Here is a 25,358-nt window from a genome sequence, read left to right on the forward strand (position 1 = left end):
GTGAATATGGAATCTAAACTATTAAATGAGAACTTCATGTTTTCCTTTTCTAAAATTTAATCTTCTTAGCAAATAGAAAAAGAGACCTGAATAATGTTCTCTGCACTGATCCGGAGTTGCATTGCTGACACAAGGAAAAGGCCTACTGGCAGTCAATTCATACCGGAAAGAGTGGCCCAATTGTGAGCTAACTTAAGTACAAAACCGGAATGTTGAGCTAGACTGGCCCAATTTTCATCAAACTCGTCTATCCAGGAGTAAACCTCAGCAAACTGGATTGCTACTCAACTGAGTCAGGTCTGACAAAAAAGGGAAAAAAGAGAGTAGAAAGGACTCACTTTTGTTGAAATAACTCATTTGAGGATGAGATTCTTCTCTCTCCAATATTTCCAGAGAGTTCTCCATCAAAATCTTCCTGACGTTTCTTTGGGGAAACCATATTTCCGTTTTAAGTCAATGGTCATTGGTCATTAAACAAAAGCAAAGGGCATCAAAACAAATAAAATGCTACAAATGAAGTGATGATAAATCATATCTAAATTAATTGGTTCTCAAATTTCCTTCAATTCATTACATGGTGGGTTGTAATGATTATTTGTGTGCCTTTAATCAAATGATCATCAAATCATAACTAAAATGTTATGTGATTGAAAACACACTTTAAAAGATACATATGTGTGTGTGTGTGAGTATGATAATTTGATATTTGGAAGATTAAGAATTTGAACTTTTGGAAGTCTATGCCCAAAAAATACAAAAAGTGCCTAAGTGCCTATTGAATCGTGGATTGGCACAAGGTTTCTTGAGTAGTCAAAGACATCTTCTAAGAAACTAGAGAAGAAAGGCAGCTTTTTTCATCCTCTCTCCCCAGCAAGCTCTTGGCCCATGCGTTGAGCTAGGCCAGTTTGGACTAAATGGAAAAATCGATCATTTGAGGCATGACATGTTGGTTCTAATGATGGCATTAGTGAAGCTTAAAGAGCAGTACTAGAGCATGCCTACAACAAATGGAACAAAGGAATTGGAGAAAAAATTCTGCTCATATGATGAGATCCCTTTAACAATTAAAAAGTAACAAGAAATTGTGGCTAAATTGTGTCAAAAATCAAAATGGATTAAAGTTACATCAAATATAATTTCTCACGTTTTAACCCCCCTTGAACCATAAATTCAATTAGATCTAATAATGTGCATGCATGGAAGCACAAATGCTTAACATTATTAAAATAATGGCTAGACAAGTTTGGAAACACCAGTGCAGGCACACAGTCAGTCAATTCACAATCCAAGAGTACTATATGATAAACACTTATATAGGAAATACCTCTCGAAGCATCCCTAGGAATAGGATAAACATAAAATATTTACTGCATAGCATCAGCTTCAACGAGAGTATTTTTCTGTTGGGTGTGTGGGGGGGGCAAGATAAAAGAGCAATCCTCAATGCTGGGATTGCATCAATAAGAGCTGACAGAAAAGAATATACATAGACTCTCGTTCTTCTTCTTCTCAAATTATAATGTACATATAATTAAGCTTCACAGCACTCAGAATGATCCAAAAGTGTTCTCGCCACTATAAGTCATGTAAAGGAAACCATCCTCATCTTTGTTTTCCTCATAAATGGCAGACATCATGGCAGCTACAATGAAAGAAAACATAAATACACGTAATAAGTAAATACGGAAGCTAAGAATACAAGAATATACATAGTATATGGCATTAAAAAGAGAATTCTCACCAGTTGGTGGCAAGATGTTCTTGACAAAGATAAATATGGCCTTCTCAGCACTGAGCTTTATCCTCTTCCGGACCACATATACAAACTGCCCAACAGTCAGATCAGCAGGAACCAGATACCTGCATTCATCAGACAGGCTCACATTCAACTTCTGTATTGTATAAACTACTTAGTAGTTCCTTTAAGTGTACTCATAATTGTATTTGAACATTGAATAAATTTATGCCTATAGCATTTTATGATTGAACATGTCAAATAACACATTACAGTCACACAGGAATCGAAGCCATATCCTAGTATTGAGACATCCGGCATTATATAAAATACCCATATACAATAAGACAAAACAGCCACCTTAGAAATAAACAATGGACATATAAAATTAAAATACAAATTAGACTAACTTCTTCTTGTCGATGTCAGGTATGTCACTTCTTTCAGCCTTCTCCACAATAACCTACATAGCACAATAAAATCTATGAAAAGAAGAATTATAGGTGACCATTATGTGTAACATCCTATATGTAGACATGCTCTTGAAAATGAGATGTGAACTTCATACCGGTATTCTATCAGGATACTTCTCCCTGATTCGAGCAGCTTCTGCCTGCCTCCTTTCTGGCATGTACACAAAAATGTGACATATTTATAGCAAATAAGAACACGAGTAAGGAAAACTTGACCTATTTCTAAACCAATCTACAGGAAGACACCAGAAAAAGATAGCCACACGGTCTTTAATAAAGGCATGCTAGTGTAACTCAGAGAGAGAGAGAGAGAGAGAGAGAGAGAGAGAGGGCATGAATGACAAGTTGAAAAAAAGGTATTAGCTATTTCCATGTGGCAATTCCAGTGATGGTTTCCACTATTAGTTACTTAAAGTCTCTTGCAAAGAAAACAATTCTAGCTTTTCATCTCTTTGGCAAGTACAAATAATCCCAAAAAGTTTCCTTACATCAATCCACTTTCAATTTTTTATTCATTGCACACAATATTTAAGTACATACTGCCAATGAGCTCTAGCTCAAATGGCACCGTGGAGAGTGAAGTTCAAGACCCACAGAGTATGTGTGAAACTTACCAATCAAAAAATAAGAAAAGAGTTTTAAGTATGTTCTTTCATTTTTCAATTAGTTTCACCTGGTTTTCATTGTTCCATACAAGCACAGTCAAGGTTGAAAGGATCATTTGATCATTTTTCAACACATCTAGATCTCAGGTTTGTCAATCTCTAATACTAAAACAATAAATATTTGAACAAGACATACCAATACAAGATCAAAAAGGTGAAAAGAGCCTAACAAAATCGACGATTATATCTTTCCTATACAACTAAATCTTCAAAGAACACATGAAAAAAGCAATCTTGGAGCTCTAGATCGAGGTCCAAAACATGGCTCTTCCCATAAAACTAGATGCATATATGGTTCTACCCAGTATAAGCATGCTCCCAAAGTACCATAAATGAAAACCAAAATCCAAACCATCAAAACCCAAATCACAACATCACTAGATCTACACAAGAAAAGGGAAAAGGAAACAAATTTCCAACATATGTGCTTGCCATGTTTATAAGCATGCTTCACAAATTCCATAGATCAACGATCAATATAATAAAACAGGCACTTCTACTACAAGAAAAGGGAAAAATTAACACATTTATTCCAAAACAATGAAAAATTGGGAATTTATATAAAAGCATTTCATTTAGTCAATATATCCACCAAAGAAGCAATGAAACATAATTATTTCACAAACCCAGGTCACAAAACTCTCAGTTCCACCATATCCACCACAATTGCATAACCCCAAACAAAGAAAAAGCAAAAGCAAAATACAGAGAGAGAGAGAGAGAGAGAGAGAGAGTGAGAGAGAACCGAGGGGATGTTCAAGCTTGAAGGAGCTTTTGGCCATGGATTAATGAATTTGAAGTCTCTGTCCCTCTTTGTGAGAAAGAAGAAAAAGAAAGTTTTTTTTTTTTTTTTTTTGGTTATTATTATTTTTTTTGTGTATAAAAAAAAAATGGGAATGCTTGGAAGAGAAAGGAAGTATGAAAATAAATTACCACACACAAAAAAAAGGTCAGAGAAAATAAGGAGGGAAAGATCTGAGAGGAAGTTGTGGTGGTGAAGTGAGAAAAGTGAGAAAAGATTTGTTGTGATTTTTTGATGAAATTGGAAATAGATTTCACGGGAAACGTCCTGGCTTGGGAACTGAATAACGAATAAACTAATAAAGTGCTTCTTAAGAATTCTATGCCTTTTTTCTCCTTGTTGTTTGTACCATAATGCCATTCATTCGTATACGACTGCAGATACGCTGTCGTTTCATGGGAAAAATGAAAATAAGATAAGGAAAAACAAGATTCATGTCAATCATGTACTGTATTAAAGCAATATTTAGTAGTATTTTGGATGCATGCAACATCACATTATGTGATTATCCTTATAGAGCATTTGATAACTTCCCCCCCCCCCCCCCCAAACAAAAAACACACACACACATATTAATGGTACATGTATTCGAATATTACACAGTTTTTCTTGAATATGGATATAGACCATTTTCAAGATAAAGATTTATCTTTTCCTTTTTACTTTATAAAAAGTATATTTAAACTTAATAAGTTTGGGAGTAGGATGAGAATGGGTTGGGTTTAGTGGGGTTTTCAACCCAACCCAGCCTTGATAGTAACAATTTGAGATTTTTTTAGATGGGTTTAGGTTGACATTTTTTATATCGGTTAGGAATTGGGTTTTTAATTTTAGGGATTCCAATTATTAATTATAAAAAAAATTAATACCTTTAATTTTTTTTTTAAATTTTCTTTACACCAAAAAAAAAAAAAAAGTTTCTATATGCTTTAAAATATTATTTAAGTGTAAAATCACTTAAAATTTTATTAAATAGTATTTTAAATGTTCAAATTTAGGTTAAACCAAGAGTTTTGTAACTCGTCCACAACATTTTGATGAAGTTTCTTTGTCTTTAAGAAAGCTCTCTCTCTAGCTTCTCTTATATAGTAGAATTGGAGTCCCTTCTTAACGAAGGTGTGTTATTAATCCTCGAAATAACAACATTATTTTCAGGTTTTGTGGAGTTTTTTTTTTCTTCGTTCGTGGGGTCTTAGGTTACAATTGAGTTTATTTATTTACTCAACCACCTTTGTCTTTTATCACCATGGAAGACCTGACCACCAATTGGAATCGCCTGACCCTATCAGACAAAGAGGGACCAGGATGTTGTCTTGATGAGGAAGTAAGTTCTCAAGAATTCATCATTGCAGCAAAATTCTTGATGAAAAGGGTGCTAAATATTGATGCCATAGCCAAAACCTTCACTCTCCTTTGGTGCTCTAAAATTGCTTCAAGGTATGTAATTTGGGCAATCATACAATGCTGTTTGTGTTTGATAATAAGCTAGAGGCTGACAGAGTGCTCCTAAGCGAACCATGGAGCTTCGACAAACACCTGCTGGTTATGGAGAAGTCTAATAAAAATTCATGCATTGAGGAGCTAAAGTTTGATAGGTCGACCTTTTGGGTGCAAGTTCATGGTCTCCCTATCAAGTTTATGAATGTGAAAGCAGCCAAGAAGTTTTATGATGTTCTTGGCAGAGTTATTCCTATTGATAATCCTAATGAAATGGAGGGACGAAATTTCATCCCTGTCAGAGTTGCAGTGGACATTAATGTTCTTCTATGCCGTGGTTGACTTGTGTTGTTGGGAAGAGATAAAAAAGTTTGGGTTAGTTTCAAATACGAGTGCTTGCTGAATATTTGTTATTGGTGTGGATGCTTTGATCATGATGACAAGGATTGCGACATATGGTTGAATAGTATAGGCACTCTTTCTCAGGAGCAGAAACAATTCAGACCAAGTCTTAGGGCAATTCCTTTCTCTTCTTTGCGGAAGAATGTAATCTCGGTACCAGGGTTTTACAAGTCCAGGCAGAATCCACCCATGACCTCTGCATCTAATGCCAGGGATGCCACAAATAATGTCCAGGATGATGGAAAGAGGATGAACAAGGAACAACCAGCTAAATCTGGTTTGAAACCACCAATAGACAATTAGGTAGCCAAGGCATAGAATCAAGGGGAAGTTGATCCGGCGGAGATAGTAACACAAAATTTTCAAGCAGACTATTACTTTCAATAAGTTGCCATCCGTTGAAACGCTCCAAGGTGAAGCGCTAATGCCCATTAAGAACGCCGCACCCCCATCAACTCGGATTGTAGAATCACAACGGAAGGAAATCAATGTAGTATTAAATGTAATTAATTCTAGAAACAGTCCTACTTAAAAAGGAAACACCGTGGCTCCCTTATTCCTAGATTTAAGTCCTAATATAACTCCATCAAGTGATAGCCAAGCAACAACCTGAAACTGACAAAATCAGTTCACAACACATTTAAATTTGGAATCAAGGTTCCCAATGAAATTAAAATTTGGAACCAAAGCCCAATTTACTTTCTTCCGTTGACAGTTAACAAGCATGTGACACAAATGGGATCACTAGGGTTCTTTTGCAACTAACTCAGCCACGATGGACCAGGATTGATAGACCAAAACAACAAGCATCTGCTCCCTTGGCTCAAGTTTCTTCCAGATGTGGGAAAAGAACGTTAACACTAAGTGAGGACCACTTCAAGTTACCCAACAAACGCCAACAGGTTTCAAGAAGTGCGGTGAAAGAAATTACTGAATTGGTGGAGGCTGATATTTAGCCCCGCCAATCACCATGAATTGCTTAGTATGGAACTATTGCAGGTTTGGGAACTAGTGTACAAGGAAAGAGCTTGGAGATATAATCTGGGCAAAGGATTCCTTTGTCGTGTTTATAATTGAGACATTGGCAGTCGAAGCAAGGCTTGACACAATACAATGAAATATTACTTTGATCACAAATGGGTGGTGCTGAGAGTAGGGCATGGTGGTGGATTGGTGCTCTTTTGGAAATCCTTGGTGAATTTGGAGGTGGTGGACTCCTCATGCTACTACATTGATACGTGGATTGACAAAGGTTCAAAGAATGAATGGAGGTTCATAGGCTTTTATGGAGAATTGGACACATAAAAAAGATGCAAGGCAAGGGATAGCCTTAAAACTTTAAATCACCACCCCGAGGTGCTATGGTTATATGCAGGAGACTTCAATGAGCTCATTCGACAAGATGAAAAGCTAGGTGGAGCAACATGAAACCATAGACAGATGCAATTATTAAGAGACATGTTGGACGAATGTGGGTTCATGGACCTTGGGTTTGTGGATGGACATTCCATTTGGTAGAGACTTGACTGGGGTGTGGTAAATCACAGTGGGTTCCTCAAATTCCCAGGTACAATTTTTCATCACCTCCAAAGTACACTATCTGATCATTGCCCTTTATTAATCAATTTGTCAGGCTTGGAAACACCACCACAAAAAAGAATTTTCAAGTTTGAAGAGATGTGGCTTTTGGATGAGCAATGTGCTAAAACAGTGGAAGCTTCATGGTCCTCCTATTCACATGGACACATGATAGTGACATTCTAAAAAGGGTTGAAAATTGTGGAAGGGACCTTCAGTGGTGGAATTGAAATATATTTGGCAATGTGAGAAAAGAACCATAGAAAAAAAAGGCACTCTTGGCCAAGGCCGAAGGCGAGGCTCTAGTCAATGGGCAAAACTTTCGGGTTAGCGCTGTTAAAGAGGAGATTAATATTCTTTTGGATAGGGAAGCACAGTTATTGAGCCAACGATCTCGTGTCCTTTGGTTGAAAAATGGCAACAATAATACAAAATTCATTCATTGCTGAGCCATTCAAAGACATAGGAAAATTTTAATCTAGGGAATTATGGATGAATCAAGCACTTGAAGGGTACAACCAGAGGAAGTTGCATCAACTTTGGTAAATTATTACCGAGACCTTTTCTCCACTTCAAACTTGGATCCACAATAGGCATCTCTAGACCATATCCCTATGGTGATCACTGAAGAGATGAGCTTAGCACTTATTGATACCTTTAGTGAATGTGAAGTAAAAGGTGCCTTGAAGCAAATGGCTCCTCTCAAAGCTGCAGGACCTGATGATATGCCCCATTGTTCTATCAACACTTTTGGGGTGTGGTCGATACGGATTTAACAAGTTCAATTTTGTCATGGCTCAATTCAGGTACTATCCCTCACCCATTAAACCACACTTTTGTAACCCTAATCCCCAAAACAAAAAACCCTGAAGTTGTTAGAGAGTATCGCCCTATCATTTTATGCAATGTTCTCTATAAAATTTTCTCTAAAGTTCTAGCCAATAGACTCAAGAAAATTTTACCCTCCATCATAATTGAACATCAATCAGTCTTGACCAAAAATAGGTTGATCAGAAATAATATTTTGGTTGCTTTTGAGTCACTTCACTACATGAAAAATCTAAGTACAAGAAATACTAGCTACATGGCCATTAAGCTTGATATGAGTAAGGCTTACGACTGTGTGGAATGGGGGTACTTGGAAAATATTATGAGGAAAATGGGCTTCAATGAGAAATGGATTGGACTGATCATGGTGTGTGTAAAAATGGTGACATACTCTATCCTAGTCAATGGTGAGTCGCATGGATTGATCCACCCTACTAAAGGCATTTGGCAAGGAGACCCATTGTCTCCGTTTCTATTCCTACTATGCACGGAAGGCTTGCATGGGCTCATACAACAAGTAGCAAGAGTAGGGGATATTAAGGGTTTCTCTCTTTGCATGATAGGTCCATCACTAACCCATTTATTGTTTGCAGATGATAGCCTATTATTTTGCAGGGTGACTCATGATGAATGCAAAAAAATAATTGAAATTTTGGAGATCTAGGAAAAAGGCTCAGATCAGAAGGTGAACAAAAATAAAACAGCTATCTTCTTTAGCAAATCCACACTGGAGATTATGAAGCAGGAGATAAAGGATGCATTAGGACTACAAGAAATTGTACAATACAAGCAATACCTTGGCCTACCTTCCTTGGTGGGTAGAAGGAAGAAGGAAAGTTTCAATTTCATCAAATAGAAGGTGTTGAGAAAGCTACAGGGATGGGAAGAGAATCCTGTCTCAAGCTGGCTATAAGGTTTTAATCAAGGCAGTCATTCAAGCAATCCCAACTTTTGCAATGGGGTGCTTTAAAATTCCATTGGACCTTTGCTATGATATTGAAACACATATAAAAAAAAAAAATTAGGGTCAAAGGGGCAATAAAAGGAAGATTCACTAGTTGAGGTGGGATGAATTGACAAAAGCAAAAGGAGAGGGAGGTATGGGTTTCAGAGACATAGCCATGTTCAATGATTCCCTATTGGCAAAGCAAGCTTGGAGGCTTCTGCATAATTCAAATTCCCTATTTTATAAAGTCTTCAAAGCTCGCTTCTTCCCAACTTGCTTTATAATGGAAGCAAAAAAATCACAAGCAGGTTCTCATGCATGGACTAGCATATTACATGCGAGGGATGTGCTACTTTGAGGTTGCCGATGGAGGATTTGGAGTGGAAAATCAGTGAGCATTTGGCAGAATTTTTGGCTACCAAGGAAAAAATCACCACAGGTACTATCACCTATTATTGATTCTATGGCAATTGCTAAGGTTGACATTCTTATTGATGAAACAACAAGGCAATGGAATCATGGATTGATTGAAGGCATCTTTATTCTCGAAGAGGCAGATTTAGTCAAAGCAATTACGTTGTCACAACAAGATGCCAAGGATAGTTTGTTTTGGCCTTTCACTCATAATGGGTCATACACGAGTAAGTCTGGATATCGTTTCTTGAAAGTTGGGGAGGAAGCCGAGGTCAATGAAGAACAAGTGGAGCGGGATAGATCACTTTGGTGAGGAATCTGGTCTTTATAGGTTCCAAACAAGATTAAAAATCTGATTTGGATGGCTTGCTAAAACTCTTTGCCGACTAAAGAAAACCTGTTGTGCCAAACCATAATTGACAATCTAGTTTGTGACTGTTGTAAACTTGTACCTGAATCGACAATCCCTTATCTTTGGTCCTATAGTGAATTGGATGTGGTTTGGGATGATGCTTCACTTTGGAATTGAAGTAGAACAAAAAGCTTCATTGACTTCAAGGAGCTACTATATCATCACAAACTAGCATCATTTAGAATTATTCTTGGTTATGGAATGTTCAGTTTGGACCTAAAGGAATCAGATTCGCTTGAAGAAACCCAGCAACAGCTCTCACTCGATTGCTTCACTGGCAGCAGAGTACCTTGTTGAGTTTAAAGCAATCCAACGTCTTGCACCACCAACACGTTCTGCTCCCTCTTTAACTTGGTCTCAGTGGCAACGTCCATTGCATGGTGTGGTGAAGATTAATTATGATGGAGCCATTTTTGCTGACAAGAATAAATCGGGCATTAGGGTGGTGATCTGAGACAACCTTGGCCCGGTTTTGGGTTCACTCTCTAAGCAATTACCTCAGCCCTATACCACTGGAGATTGAGGCAATGGCAACAGTAACAGCCTTGGATTTGCCTCGACCTGGGCTTTGCTTGTGTTGTCCTTGAATCTGATTCACAAATCTTGGTGAATGCCCTCGACCTGGGCTTTACTTATGTTAATTGAGGACATTAGATTTAATGCTAGGTTTTTTAATCAATTACATTATTCTCATGTTAAGAGAGAAGGTAATATGGTTGCTCATAATTTAGCTCGACATGCTTTATGTATTTCAGATTTTGTTGTGTGGATGGAGGATGTTCCACCACTTTTACTTCCTATTACCCTAGCTAATAATGTTAGGTTTTCATAATAAAATAAGTTACGTTCCCCCTCAAAAAAGAAAAAAGAAAAAAGAAAAAAGAAAAAAGAAAAAAGAAAAAAAGAAAAAGAAAAAAGAGTTTTGTAACTCAACGGACACCTTCTAGCATTTTAAACAAATATGTTTAGGGTATAAATTCTCTCTCCTCAACTATCAAATTATTTAAAAAAAGGTTAATTTGATTTGATCCAACCTATGACCTAATTGATGATCAAATAATCGAGCAAGTTTGCTACAGCTTTGTGCTTTCAAAAATACAAATGGCATGAATTTATAATAAAATATGTAAAATTTAATGGGGCTTGGTAATCTAAAATAGTTATAGGGTTTGAGCTTCGAAAAATATTTATTGTTGTTAATTTGATCAAGCCAATTCTGAACAACTCAGGCTCGGTATTTTTTTTTAGGGGTGGATGCAAACTTGTTTATGTTCGTTTATTTAGCCAACGAGCCCAAGCTTAAGCCTAAATTTAGCCTCAACTATTAAACAAGTCAATCTTAAATATAATAACGCGTTTGTGAACAAAATCACAAGCATGGGTCTTGGTTTAAGTGTGTGTGTGTGTGTGTATATATTTAATATTATTTGTTTATATGAATACATCATGGTTGTCAAAATTTAGATCCTTCCCACAAAAACGTCTAGATTGGTGTAGAATCTTTCATGGGTGGGATTTGCATGGGATCATGATCCTGGATGATAGTATGCAAGATCCTACAATTCTATTCTATAGAATCCTTACAATCTTAACGCATAGAATCAATTTGGATTGGTGTAGAATTGTTCATATAACCTCTAAGTATTAGAATCAACATCCATTAATATTATTACATTTTTTTTTTTGGTAATTATGTGTATATATGGTGAGATTAGGATTGTCTAGCCCCCTATTAATCAAGTTGTAATAGGTTTTGAAGGGCTTGACATTTCTCATTATCTTAATACAACTGAAGTGTCTACAAAATCTTTGTAACTAGCATGATTTTCTTTTGTATCCAATGAAAAATTTACTAATTTGGAGTGGGTGTGTACCTATAGAGGAAGAGGAGTTGCTATTTTACTGGGGGCTTTTAGGGAATTTTATTTTTTATTGTTATTAGGCTTAAGGAATAGCTATCACAGTTATATTGGTAAGGAATAAATATTCTTTATTTTAGAGAATAACTATTCATTGTAGTAAAAATATAACCAAACAATTGAATAGTTGTTTGTATGAAATAACTATTCAATTACAGGGGCTATTACAAATTTTTAGATTTATAAAAGTATATAATTTTTTGATAATTATATAAGTATAATATATATATATATATATGTCCACATGTGAACATATAATATTATATATACTCAAATCAAGTTCTATACTTACTAGCTTGCATGCGAATATGTACAAACTTGACTTCTTATGTAATAATTAAATGAGTGTAACTATTTTCCACTGCTTAAAACCCCGCTCTACTACTGTAAGAGTTATACCCTTTTGTGGTGGTAGTGGCACGTTGGGTTAAGTAATGTGTTTGATCTTGGTGATAGAGTATAATTAAGTGTGTGTATTTAAAAAAAAATAAATAAGCAAATATATTAAAACCAAATCTAAATTAAGATTTTTTTTTTTTTTGAGAAACAAACTAACTGATTGATGTGCACCTACCCCTAAAATATGATTAATTATAATAAAAAATTCAACTCTAACCACTATCATTAGGCACTTATATTTTGATCATTAGAAGGTTAGGTTTTTGACTAATACTTCCATGGATTGGATGGAATGGCCAACCAAACCCTTCCAAACTTGGCTATGACGCGCCATGATCCTTTCACTTGTGTCACAACATTTACACACTTTTTGGACAGGTGTGCCCTGTAAAAACATAATTAACCAAAAAAAAAGAAAGTAGGAAATTAGAAAGAGGCAAAAGATGGCGGTAGGTGAGATAGGACACGTAAAAGGTCCCCCAAAGCGTTTTGAGTCTTCTGAGTTCTGAAGCAAACCCCTTCAACCTTTTTCTTGTCTTTTTAACAAGGTGGTTTGCTTTTGGGTTGGGTTCAATCCATGTATTCTTTCTTTCCTTGTCTCAAGCCACAAGCCTACAAACAGAAAGTGACTAAGAGCTGAATAAAATTTTCCTTCTCTCTCTCTCTCTCTCTCTCTCTCTTTGTGACACATTTAACTTTGAGTAATATTAAGTAACACATTTTTTTTTATAACTTATTTTGGTAATAAATTACTATTAGAACAATATGACTCATACCACTTTTGATATATATATATATATATCAATTTCATCAAATCATGCATCAACTTTTTTTTTTTCATCAAATCACCCTGACAATTACTAAAAGAATGAATTATAAAACTTTTGTTCAACTTTTGGTGAAGTGATCGTAGCAGTTTGTTTCGTGCATTTGAGTTTCTAAGAGCATGTTTGGTAGATTATAATGGTAATTACATAAGAATATGAATAGATATTACAAGGAATAGATATTATAACGAATACAAAATACTGTAATGTAATGTTTATTACTATTTATTTGTTTGGTGATAATACAATAAAAACATTTTAAATCAAACTTAAAATATATTTTATGAAATATCTTACTCATATAATTATATTTCCTAAAAAATAATATTTTTTAAATTGGAAAAAGAGATTAGTTATTTTTTATAATTTTTTATTTTCATAATTGTTATGTGCATATGAAAAGTTTGCTTATTTAGAAATATATTAATTGTAGAAATTAATACACTTATTAAGGAATAACTATTACATCCATTTTAGAGATGAATAATTATTTCTCATTTTAAAGAATAGCTAATTATAAATAATAATTATTATTTGTAATAAAAACATATCCAAACTACTGAATAACTAAATCATAATATAATAAACTATTGAATAACTAAATCATAATAATAACTATTATATTACAATGTCTTTTATAATCTACCAAACATACCCTAAGTTTTTAAGTTTTAACACACTCATTAATTGACACAAAGATTGAATAAGACTTATTATAATTGTTATTATTATTATTTGGCCAAATAGATACCCGGCATGAATTTGTTTCTCTGCAAATTACTTTTGGTTTTAAAAACCAGTATGGTTAAAGAATTGCTTTTGCTCTTGATTTCCCCTTTTTACACGTTTTAGAAGTTTTTATTAGACCGAATTGGTGCTTGGTTCCCATTGAATCGGCCAATCTGATCCAGTTTTTAAAACTAAACTATTACAAACACAATAATTTCTTCAACCACACGAGATCAGTTTGGCATTCTTTCTAAATAATTCCATTAAAAAGAAACATGTATATTTTTATTTGAAATCCAACTGTAAGAGCAACTGGTGTATAAGAGTGTTTAAGCTCTTTCTTCTTCTACTTCTTTAGAAGGAAGGGAAGGAGGCTCAAACATGCTAAAAGCTCTATAAGCTGAGATTACAGCTAACACAATGAAGCAGAAAAGGGCCAAGGCATGGAAAACAAAGGCTAGCTTCATTTTATTGCAAAACTTTCCATAGGAACTACAGGCTTCACTCCATGTAATTTCCTTATCACCATTGTACGCTAAGTACAGTATCTCCAACACTGCTGCTGCGGATGTGAGCATGAAGTAAGCTACAATCTGCACCAAAAAAGAAAGAAAGCTGTTAAAATTTGCATCAATCAGGGCCATGTGGTTGGTGGGTTGTACACTAGAAAATCAGAACCAAATCTTGAGCTAAAACTTGATGACAAAGAAAGGGTTAAAGAAAAAAGGAAAGAAAGGATGTCTCACCACATGTTTAGAGGGGGAATTACAAATTTAAGCTATGTGGTTTGGTCCTATCAGATCACAAACTTGTAATTGTTGGATTTGAGCTCTTAAAGTTTTAACTAAATTAAACTCAGGGATTTCGTTCAAAGACCCATTAAATATTTCATTTTAATCTAAACTTTAAGGGATCAAAATATAGCAATCAAATTTAAACTTGTAAGACTAATTTGTGATAAGACCAACTCAAAAAGGGGCTATAATTGAAAAATTGTCCGCAAAATGCAAAATCTGTTAATCTAGAAGAAATCTAAACTTTATGGGGTAACAAATTGAAAGTTTGTAAACTAAATTATGATAAGAACAAATCATACTCACTAAATTTTAATTTTCAATATTGAAATCTTTTGGAGAAGCTAAAGGAATAAAATTCAGATCTTCAGGTCTAATGTAAAAGTCTAAGAATTATTCTTGAGACCAATTCCTTTTCCAAACTCCACCTATCATTCTTCCAGAAAATGCATGAAATGTTTTAAATTATATATGTAGGAATAAAGCAATTCCATGACGGTAGTGGAAATAAAACCTGGTCAGTGACAAAGAAGAGCCAAGCTTTCTTCACTAAGCATCTGACCCATAAAGAAATAGCAGCAATAAAAGCGTAACAACCACAAATAGCACTGATGTAAACCATGTACCTATAAAAAAGATACTCAAATCATAAACTTGGAACAAAGAAAATATATTAATAAATCCTAAGAACATTTATGTGAAAGTATTCCTTACTTGAGGCCCATAAGATTGGAGAACTCTACTTTCCCATAGGTGGTATTATCCTGCTGGTTTGTCACAGTTAGCCATATGGTTGCTGCACTTAAAGGAATCACAGAGACCCTAAGAGAACAATCAAGGAACTTGAGCATTGGGAGGTGGCTGATGGAGTTGGGTTCATTGGTATCAAGATTTGTTCTCATTCTTCAATAATGAAATGCTCACTTCACTTTTAGCACTAACAAGAAGTCAAGAACTGAGGTTGAAAAAGAAGGAAGAGAGAGATAAGGATGTTGCAAAACTGAAATGTGGTGGTGGTGATAAATATAATCTTCTTATGACTCATGACATGAAAGGGAAACGCTTGAAAGAATTGGAGTGATGTATCATCTGGAGCTTCTCTAGTGGGAAGAGTGAGAAGTAGTGGACTTGGCTTTTTCAGTCAAGGCATGATGGTATTAGTTTTTTGGAGTCATCTCTAGTATAAACGCGTGATTGATTCCACATGTTTTCAAGACTTGCTTTTTAGCATTTCTATGGCTTTACATTTTTAGCTTCCTATGTCTCAGATCCAGCCATGTGATAGTGTGTTTTTGCTTTTGAGTGTGTTTGGTATTAGTGTGCTTTTGCTTTTGAGGTGGGTGTCTAGAGCTTCTAAGCTTTGTTTGGATGAGGATAAAAAAATATGAGTCATGCAAACAAGTGTCCTTAGAATATTGGTTAACAATCCATTTTAGGAAAATTTTGACACACTTTTATTAGAAATGAAAATAGCTGTCAAAACATTAATTGTTTGTTTTTTTCCCCCTCATAATTTTTTTAAAAAAAATAGATTGTTAATAAATACCCTAAAGACATTTGCTAGCATTTTCCAAAAAAATATTTAGTCTTTTCTCATGCGTTTTAGTTAGGAGGATGGAAAAATGGAGAGATGAAAAACTCATTTGTTTTAGTTAATAAGACAATTGAGATGATAGAAATGTATTTAGTATAAATTTACTTTTACGTCCCTATTCCATAAAAAAAACAATAGTTAAGAAAAAAATAATGCTAGTATTTCAAAAATAAAAAAGAGGGAAAAAATGCCATACACAAGTGAGGGGAGATGGGGTAGATGAGTAAATTTCTTGTCAAGCGCCCTTTTCTACCCCCCACATTTTCTCCCTAAGAAAACAAGATCACCATGAATGATGGACTTAAGAAGAAAAATCCTTAAACTCTACCAAAATCTCTCAAGTTTTCTTTTCCTAATCAAACAAGCCAAAAAATCCATTTCCAACACCAACCCCCAACCCCCCTTAGTGGATGTTAATTGATACCATGCAAGTGGAATTATTGATTCAAATTTTTGGTTTTGGATAGTGATCCCTAGTCGGGGACCTTAGAACTCTTCAGCTATCCAAATTCAAAAATACTTTAACAAGCCTTGATCTCAAAAATTTGTACTTCAGCCCATGCCATTAATTCATGCACTATTCACTTTAATATCACATGTTGAAATTTGGGTATTTTTAGTGAAGACCTACCAACTAAGAGCCTATTTGGATTGAGAGGAAAATGATAGGGAGTGAAAGAAAGTAGAGTAAAATTGATTAAAAATAAACTAATATTGGGCTAAACCTACACTACTTCCCCTCTTCTCTCAATTTAAATGGACCATAAATATATTAATGTCAATGGAGGAAAAAGAAAAGGAAAAGAAATGTAGAGGAAATTCATATATAGACATAAATTTATTACGTCAGTCCAGCAAAGGTGCCTGTAATACACCTACTGCAACTTTCACATTTAAAGGTTTAACAACAAGATAAGACAGTTGCTGACTTTGGCGCAATCAAAAAGTGTGGTTAGCTTAGGACTCCAATTCTCTGATTTGGGTCATATGATATGGTCAGCTTACCAGACAAGCAATCACTAGTGATTGCTTGGTGAAGCTTCAGCATCAAGGAAAGAGAAATCTTAACATAGAATATTCATCATCATGTTACTTGCAATCATGAATAGAGAATAAAAGCTATCAAAAGTTCAACCAAAAAAACCACTAATTAATTTAGCAAAATGGGCAGCTGATGCTAACTCGACTAGATACTTATTATGTCTACATGAGCCATCGCAAACTTACAGTATGGCTCTCCAAGCAATTAAAGAATGATGAATTACAATCTCTTTAGATTTGCTGTTGGGTCTCTCTCCTAATCTAAAATGGAGTAGAACCCCCAGAAAAAGAAACCAACCCTCTCTCTCTCTCTCTTTGCTTCCTTCTCTTACATGTCTGTCCATCTGATTTACATCTTCATGTAACAAACATTATCTGTACCATACATTTCTAAGACAAACTCATGCCATGCATTCGCTTCCTCCTGAGTTTGGAAGAATTGATATTTGTCAAAACTCTGCACTCCACAAAGCATTCTCACCTTCTCCACACCGCCGGTGAACCTCCTTGATCCTCTCAGCAGACTTGCAGATCCCACTGCAGCTCCAATCAAATGATGCAACACAGACGTTGCCTGCCTGAGCCTTCCACTCGCAATCTGTGGTAACAATTGGCAACAAGAATCTTTAAGTTACACATTATTTCCTCTCAATAACTATCCCAGCATCATATCAGCATTTTTTATACCATGCACACACAAGCAAAGCATGTCATACACAAATACACACACCAACCAACAACAAGGTGGTCAAAGCCTGATATTTTTAACAGTCGAAGCTCCATAGAGCTTAATACAGGCTTTTCACAACTGTGTTATTGTACAGAAAATCAGGACCTGGAAGGTCTTAACCCAAAAATCATATGACAAAGAATCCTACCCATCAAGCAAGAAATGAACTTTGATTATAATAAGTGCTCAAACCTTAAATCGGAGGATCCAAAAGCAAGGATCCCATAGTAAACCTGATATATGAAGCGAGAAGAAACTCTTATTTTAGTTTAGTTTTATTTAATTTTGAAAGTCAATTGTATTTTTATTGTTTAATTAGATTTTTATTTTAGGTCTTATCAGTTTTTTTTAATAAGTTATTTTTAGGTCTTATTAGATAATTATATTAATTTTCCAGGTTATTTTTGTCATTCAATAATTGAGATTTCCCAAATCAATTAGTATTAGGATTTCCTAGTAAACCAGAACTAGGGTTTAGTTTTAGTATTCTATATAAGTGTGTTGTTGTAATCATATGGAAAAGGGCTTATAGTTTGATAGATTAATAAAATAGCAATCAACACTCCCGTATAGCAAGTATATCAGGCTTATAGTGTATTTTTCCTCTTAATCACATGAAGAGATGCCTGGATAATACAGTTTGTGATTTTTTCCAATACTGTGGGTCTCTTTGGAGAGTGTGACAACTAGTATGTTGATGTGCCAGACTTGTTGTATTGACATGTAAGGGGTTTATCCCAATTATGGTATGCCACATAATTGTGCAAACCATGCTGCCCACTTCTAACCAGGAAAGCATCAACTACTGTGTATTCAGTGGCAATTATAATAAACCTCACTGTACATGATGTGAAAAAAAGCGTCAGTAAATTATCAGCAACTACAAAAGTAAAAGACAACAATAGAGCTGATAAGTAAATTGTCTTGATTACCTCAATTTATTTCTGAACTAAACAAAAATAATTGTTGCAGAAAAATGATTAATAATACCAAAGAAATGCACACGTGTGACGCGCATGTGCACACATACTGTTAAAGACTTAATAGATGCATAAGTTTAAGAAATTACCAGGTGGTGTACCGCAACATAATCTTCGGTCATCAATATGCTCTGCATCCAATCCAATGAACCATGAACCCAAGGAAACATCCTCATTAGCATACTTGTGTAGCACATGCCTAGATGATTACCATTCCAAGAGTACAAGTCAGGATAGATAACTTTTGGGCAAAAACATTAGCTACTTTCTATTGCAATAAGACATGGGAACTTACTGGTTGATTGAAATATAAGTAGCCAAATCTTTTGAAATAGCATATAACTGCCCTGTAGCATGACGAAAATACTTGTTTCCTTCCTCACCAAATTTCCAATACTCAGGTTCATGGTATCTCACTCCCCTGTTGATTGAAACCATATGAAAAAGTGTTATAATTTCAATTGTTGACCTATATGAACAAACATCAAGACTGGCTTACTTTTGCGCAAGGACTGGACCAGATTTCATGCATCCAATATACACCCTAGGCTTTGACCGATGTCTTGCTAAAGTTGCTCCGAGTGTTGCTGCAAAAATATGATTAAATGTAAGAAAACATGGACAAAGACAAAAGTACATGGCCACTGGAACATAATCAAGCCCATAAGGACAGCAACAAACTTAAATTTTCAATTGCATAGGAAAAAAAAATTAAGACTGTTAATTCTGCAACAACTGCCCCTGCTCCCCCCTCCCCCTCTTTTGTTTTGATAATTTATGGCCATGAAAAGACGTTGCTTTACGTCACATTATAGTCATACTTTAAAAGACTGCTAGGCTTTGATGTCCAAACTTGAATCTTTAGGGCTACTTTTTACTGATACAAACTATATAAAGAAACTTTGATTTGCAGAATAACATGATTATTTTCTTTTTCTCTTTAAGACATTCAGAAATAGAGAGAGAGGGGGTGAAAAAAACAAAACCTAAGTGCCTCATACTTGTACAAGTATTGTAACAGACAAGGTTGGCTTTTACATCTCATCATTACCTATATTTACATGTACATCATCATCAACTTTGACATAGAAATCTGCATCCCACAAAGCAACAGCAGTGGCAAAGTATATCTTTGTCTTGGCTGACAATTCAAGATAACCCTCAACATGGTCCTGCTCCCATGAAATTTATAAAGAACAGTATATAGTTAGCTCTTTCCTAAGGTCAACATAGACTGAAACCAGATTTAGTTCAACAGGGATAGTTGAAAACGGAGAAAGAGCACTACCAGTCTCAACAAGTCACCATGCTTTTTGTCCTCAGCTTCTATTGCTCTATCAAGGATACCGCCAGATGTAGCACTAGCAACAGAATAGGTAACGGGATAAAGAATTAAATCAAACTCCATCCATTAAAATAACAAGAGTTTCAAAATTAAGGGTATTGTATATAAATCAATATAAATGAAAATAATAGGAGACACAACAAGGGGGGGTGGGACTGCATGCACACAAACAAACAGAGACACAGACACAGACACACAGATATATGCACATAAACAGATATAATGACAATGACACTAATGTTGGAGCCAGAATATCTGGGGTTTATACTCATTAATATTTCCTAACACAATGGGAAAATTAAGGACTACAATAGGGATAACTTGTTAAAATATATTTATGCAATGATAATAAATATGTCTAGGTTGGTGTATCTTTGGTTTTGTTGGTTCAAGTCACTCCTTATTATGGTCTGGAGAAAGGAGAATCAGGCTAGGCTCCCAAAAACAAATAGTTTACTAAAGTGTTCTCTCCCCTTGACTGGTACAGTATATTATCTTATTCCTGCATCAAGCTTAAGCTATCGGTCTATGGCGCTAACATAATTTTTGAGAAGCATATGGATTCTACATCAAGCAGTAAAGGGTGGGGTGAAATTGGCTTAGGTCTTAGGTTCAATCTTGCAAGGCCTTAGGTTTTCACACAAAAAATTCCTCTTTCTCATGTAAATCTTAATGCTTTCCCATGTTTTATTGACATCTCGTTAAGCATCTTATTTTCTTAAGTGCTTAAAATATCCAATATAGGACAGTATCGAGATCACTGGATCTGACAAAATTTTGCATTGATAATTAATGACAAGGTTTAGCTACAAAATTGATTGTAACCTAAAACTATAACCTTATTCAATATCTTTTTATTAGAGGTGAATTTTGACAAATCTACCATTGGATTACATATTCTTCTTATATTCTCCATACTTGCAAAATTTCTAGAAAATTAAAGATTAATAGCTATGTTATCAATAAATTGTTTAAATTGCAAGTGTTTGTAGTTTAAAATTATGCACAAAATATAAGTTTATAGATCATATAGTAAATAATATCTAATTGACACAAAATTTGACATGTGTATTAAAAGTGTAAAGAACATGCAATTTAATGGTTAGATTTTCAAAATATGTAGTAATGTTTATTTTATTGAGTAAAGTTGTAGCTTAATGCTACAACCAATTTTGTAGATAAATTTTGTCCGATAATTAATTACATTTAATATATCACTCAGAAATTGAAAGCATATGATTTTCAGAATTAGATAACAAAATCGAAAACTACTTGTCAAAAAAAAAAAAAACAAAACAAAATTGGAAACATTTATTGTTGTTGTCCTTTACACCCTCCATTACTGCCCAACCAAATTGCCTTCCTTTGGATCTCATCATTCTAGAAACAACTTTCCTTATGTGGTGATCTCAATTGATAATGCTTCCTTGCTTGATTTAACCACCAAAGGACAGTCAGTATGCTATACCAAAATTTGGGCTTATTCAGGTCCTATGTGAAGTTGTAGTTGTTAACTTGTATAAAAAGAATTTTTTTTTACTAGACTTAACTACTAGCAAATATCAGTGATCCCCAGATGACGTGTGAACATTTGATAGATTCTTGAATAAACTTAATCAAAGAAATAAGTTCCATAATCTTTTTCTTTTTTTGATAGATAAGATAAGATTTCATTAAAAAAGACTACTGCATGGAAAAGAGCATGACATAGCCAAGAAAGTACAGTAAAGACTCAAAACTATGTATAAGTTCCATAATCTTCTTGATAGAAAGACCATAAATTTCATGGATTTAATCCCCCCCCAAAAAAAAAAGGAAGGGAAAAAAAGATGCCAAAATAAAGAGTAGAGCAAAATCCAGCTTTACAATCATACAAAGTACCCACCTGTGACCTATTACAAACCGAATTACAATTCCCTTCTCTTCCTCAAGCTTCTTTCTTTTATCACCTGATTTTCATATTATAAAGGAAGTCAGAATTGATCAAATTCAATCCAAAATAAGAAAAAAAAAATCTAATAAATGTGGGCAACCAATCCATATACCTTGAGGCATCCAAGTAGCACGAACTGAATCTCTACGCTTACGGCTGCTAAAAGCAGTATTGATGCCTACAACCATCAAGTATTTTCTTTTCCTACTTGATCCAGAAATATTAAGATCTTCTGATATGGGAGAACCATTAAGTATAGACACCTGTGCAGCTCTGGCAGCAGCTAATTCCATCTCCAAATTTGAAATTGTTTTATCCAAAGTTCTGCATTATGAATGCACCACAAGAATAAAATTTCAGCAGTTCATAGAAAACTAGATGTACCAATCTTTAAAATTACTCACTGTATAGCATTGTGAGTCCTTGAAACTTCCCCTAGAATGTCCTTGGATTCATGCTTCACATCCTTCTAATGAAAACCAAAATTGATCAACATGTTAATACACCAATAAAACTTTTGGTGAATGTGATAAAAAGATTAAAAAAAAAAAAATACTAGCAAAAAAATACCAGTAAAGACATAGTTATATAACCAGCACCAAGAGAGAGAGAGAGAGAGAGACATAGTTAGGATTGTTTATTTATCAGGATGTCAGTAGATGGTAATGGCAAAGTTTTCAAACTATTCGGACAACTATACTCACATTTGTTGGAACACAACCCTCTGAAATTAACTTTAGCTTTTCATCTTCAACGCTTGTCCTAGATATACCTTTAACTTCAGGCACCATCCACATTCTGTAACCAAAATATCTTAATTAGTATTAGATGCATAAAAAAAATAAACTCCAATGTAGAATGTATAAACTCTGTCCCATCCATTTACATGTATTCAATAGGTAACAAAGTTTGTTAAGAAAGTATAGTGATTAAATTTTGAAAGTTGAGCAGATAGACAACAGTAGAGGATGTTGTGAACCCAATCAAGATCATTACAAGTTATACTAATTAGTGCATAAAAATCAAAATGATGTGCTTCATCAACCTTAACTCAGTTCTTGTAATATGCATCTAAGCAGAAACCTACATCCTAAGTTATACATTATGGAGGATAAACCAATCAGCTGGTCATTTGGACCAAATGAGCTGCCAAAAGGAGATAAATGTACACCAAACCAAAGCCATAAGTGACAAAAGAACACCAAAAAGGCATTGAATACTGAGCATAGAGATATCATGTAAAGGTGACAATCAGATTCTAAGAGTTTAATTTGATGCATTTCATCGGCCATTATGCTTAGCAATATCAATAAGAGAGATCAGCACTAGGTTACCCTTGGCATACAAATAAATATACTATTCCTGAAAGGCCATAAGCACAGTAAAGTGGGAGTGTGAGAAGAGAAAAGAAACTGCCGCCAGGGGTTGGGGGGGGGGGGTGTGGGGAGGGAAGCTGGTTCGATCACAGTTTGCCCCAATTACAATACCATCAAACTAACATAAAGCAAGTGAGAAGACGATAGCAGAATATTAGCACCCAAATATCATTGGAACAAAACTTGAACCAACCCTCATTGATGGTTGCAATATCTGAATTTCAATCACTGGCAATGGCAATTAACAAATAAGACTTAAATTACTTGGATTTCAACATTAAATTCAGATCCATCCCATTCCAATAACTAGAATGGACACCACAACAAAAGAAAAATCCATGGAACAAGCATAATGTTCCATTTGAACCTTTTCAAATCACTGTCCAGCATTATCACTACATCAAATTATCTAAATTTAGACCATCAGATGTAAATGCAGAAACAGTTCCATCACCCCATCAAGATTCTTTACAAACTATTTCCCACCCCCCCCCCCCCCCCCCGGAAAAAAAAAATTTATGCATGTTATTCTAAAGATCCACCAAAACCCATCACCAGAAACCCAAAAAAATCCAAAATTTTGAAAATTTGGAGATAAACAAAGCTACCCATTTCACCAAATTGCAAACACACTAAATTGGAACTTCAAATCAGGAGGCCAATAAAATAAGGAAAACTATACCTATCAGAGAAGAGCATCCCAGCACAGAAGCACCCAATACAAAGCAGCAGAGTCCATTTCCTAGACACCACACTCTTCGAAGCTGTCTCCACTCCTCTACCCTTCCAAGCCATTGTTCTCTTCTTCTTCTTTCACTCCCAATCAAAATAAATATCTAAAGTAAACCAAAACCCATTTCAAATTCCGGGTCAACTTACCCAGTTGACCCTTATTCAGATCAAAAGCAACCACCTTTCCTTCACAAAATCACAGCTTTATTAGACACAAAACTCAGCACTTTCTCTCTCTTGTGTATTTTCTTGGATTTTGAGTTGTGTCGGTCGGTCTGTCTGTCTGTCGGGTAGTCTGTACGTCTCTCTCAATTGTAGTTGCAGAGAAGGTGAGGAGTGCGTGGAATTGAGGAGTAGAAGGCACAACAACAACTGTGGCGTTGAATATTGCTAGCTAGTGTTGTTAGTTTTTGTATTGTAGTATATTAAATTACTTTTTTTTTTAGAGGGTATAGTAAATTACTTAACCAACCCTTTAATTAGTATTTTTTTTTTTTTGAGAATCTTTAATATAGTATTAAATTGCACTATCTATATTCTATACTAGTCTATAGCTATACACACAATTTTTCTGGCCTCTTTGGACCTTTACCAGTTTTCTTACGATATCATTAACTACTTTTGTATTGATTTTTTGTGTCCTTCGATGGTTCGGTTCAAGAGGGCACGCTGCTAGCCTGCTAGAGAGCTAGATCCTTCAAAATTGATGTCTGTAGTTTGTACAATTGTACTCTCTCACCAATCATCCATTTTCATGCCTAATGATATAATGACAATGTGTCATTCCTAGCTATATAAAGTTTATTGACTCTTTCTTTTTCTAGAATTGATATCTATGTTATTTTGAAGAGTTTACTACATTTTTTTATACTTAGTATATGCACAAAGTTTTTTTTTTTAGGGTGATTCTAAAAAAGAAGTTATTTTGACAGTAAGGTTTTTATTTTATTTTTTATTTTTTGGGTAGTTGAATAAAACAAATTGATGTTTCCCTTTAAAAAAAATCCATTTATGTCAATCAGTAGAACTCATTTTTACCTTTCATCTAAGAAACATAAAAATAAAATATGTGGTCTATCAAACCCTAACTGGTAAATAATTCAATAATTATCATTTATTTTATTTATTTATTGATAATTCTATTGTTACAATGTGATGAAGAGATTTGAACTTTAAACATCACTATTGGAAATACTAAGATATGCTAGTTGAGTTATATAACTCTTGGCTCATTTATTTTATTTTGGAGTATGAAAAAGTTGATTGC

General features: G+C 34.6%; 3 protein-coding genes across 4 annotated transcripts; all 3 read right to left on the reverse strand.

Annotated features, from left to right (window-relative positions):
- Positions 1–1,242: 1,242 nt before the first annotated feature.
- On the reverse strand, positions 1,243–3,962 carry LOC112014194 (autophagy-related protein 8C-like). Its single transcript, XM_024046574.2, has 5 exons — positions 3,619–3,962; positions 2,304–2,359; positions 2,146–2,198; positions 1,742–1,860; positions 1,243–1,642 (listed from the first exon to the last, which is right to left on the reverse strand). Exons 1-5 carry the CDS (start codon positions 3,653–3,655, stop codon positions 1,548–1,550), a joined length of 360 nt encoding a protein of 119 aa, XP_023902342.1. The 5' UTR covers positions 3,656–3,962; the 3' UTR covers positions 1,243–1,547.
- Positions 3,963–13,829: 9,867 nt separating this feature from the next.
- LOC112014185 (CASP-like protein 2D1) lies at positions 13,830–15,646 on the reverse strand. The gene is made up of 3 exons (XM_024046564.2): positions 15,075–15,646; positions 14,875–14,986; positions 13,830–14,159 (listed from the first exon to the last, which is right to left on the reverse strand). Exons 1-3 carry the CDS (start codon positions 15,260–15,262, stop codon positions 13,896–13,898), a joined length of 564 nt encoding a protein of 187 aa, XP_023902332.1. The 5' UTR covers positions 15,263–15,646; the 3' UTR covers positions 13,830–13,895.
- A 1,437-nt stretch (positions 15,647–17,083) lies between these two features.
- Positions 17,084–24,485, reverse strand: LOC112014183 (probable beta-1,3-galactosyltransferase 2). Of its 2 annotated transcripts, none has more exons than XM_024046563.2 (11): positions 24,042–24,485; positions 22,688–22,781; positions 22,388–22,449; positions 22,096–22,307; positions 21,936–21,999; positions 19,994–20,066; positions 19,757–19,877; positions 19,205–19,292; positions 19,001–19,126; positions 18,795–18,904; positions 17,084–17,593 (listed from the first exon to the last, which is right to left on the reverse strand). In XM_024046563.2, exons 1-11 carry the CDS (start codon positions 24,152–24,154, stop codon positions 17,445–17,447), a joined length of 1,212 nt encoding a protein of 403 aa, XP_023902331.1. In that variant the 5' UTR covers positions 24,155–24,485; the 3' UTR covers positions 17,084–17,444. The 2 variants fall into 2 exon arrangements, with proteins under 2 accessions (XP_023902331.1, XP_023902330.1); XM_024046562.2 differs by having other exon boundaries at positions 22,388–22,452.
- Positions 24,486–25,358: the final 873 nt, after the last annotated feature.

Source organism: Quercus suber, unplaced genomic scaffold (genome assembly GCF_002906115.3).
Source record: "Quercus suber isolate HL8 unplaced genomic scaffold, Cork oak 2.0 scaffold_782, whole genome shotgun sequence".
NCBI classification, from domain to species: Eukaryota; Viridiplantae; Streptophyta; class Magnoliopsida; order Fagales; family Fagaceae; genus Quercus; species Quercus suber.

What these genes read in the sequence shown, in the direction of transcription:
- LOC112014194 (XM_024046574.2), bottom strand. Translation starts at nt 3,655, where the DNA reads ATGGCCAAAAGCTCCTTCAAGCTTGAACATCCCCTCG. An exon ending in CCTGACATCGACAAGAAGAA is followed by an intron (nt 1,861 to 2,145) that starts GTTAGTCTAATT and finishes TGATGAATGCAG; the next exon opens with GTATCTGGTTCCTGCTGATC. An exon ending in GAACATCTTGCCACCAACTG is followed by an intron (nt 1,643 to 1,741) that starts GTGAGAATTCTC and finishes CTTTCATTGTAG; the next exon opens with CTGCCATGATGTCTGCCATT.
- LOC112014185 (XM_024046564.2), bottom strand. Translation starts at nt 15,262, where the DNA reads ATGAGAACAAATCTTGATACCAATGAACCCAACTCCATCAGCCACCTC. An exon ending in TCCAATCTTATGGGCCTCAA is followed by an intron (nt 14,987 to 15,074) that starts GTAAGGAATACT and finishes TCTTTTTTATAG; the next exon opens with GTACATGGTTTACATCAGTG. An exon ending in TCTTCTTTGTCACTGACCAG is followed by an intron (nt 14,160 to 14,874) that starts GTTTTATTTCCA and finishes TTTTTGGTGCAG; the next exon opens with ATTGTAGCTTACTTCATGCT.
- LOC112014183 (XM_024046562.2), bottom strand. Translation starts at nt 24,154, where the DNA reads ATGGCTTGGAAGGGTAGAGGAGTGGAGACAGCTTCGAAGAGTGTGGTG. An exon ending in TGATGTACATGTAAATATAG is followed by an intron (nt 19,293 to 19,756) that starts GTAATGATGAGA and finishes ATATTTTTGCAG; the next exon opens with CAACACTCGGAGCAACTTTA. An exon ending in ACTTATATTTCAATCAACCA is followed by an intron (nt 18,905 to 19,000) that starts GTAAGTTCCCAT and finishes GTAATCATCTAG; the next exon opens with GCATGTGCTACACAAGTATG.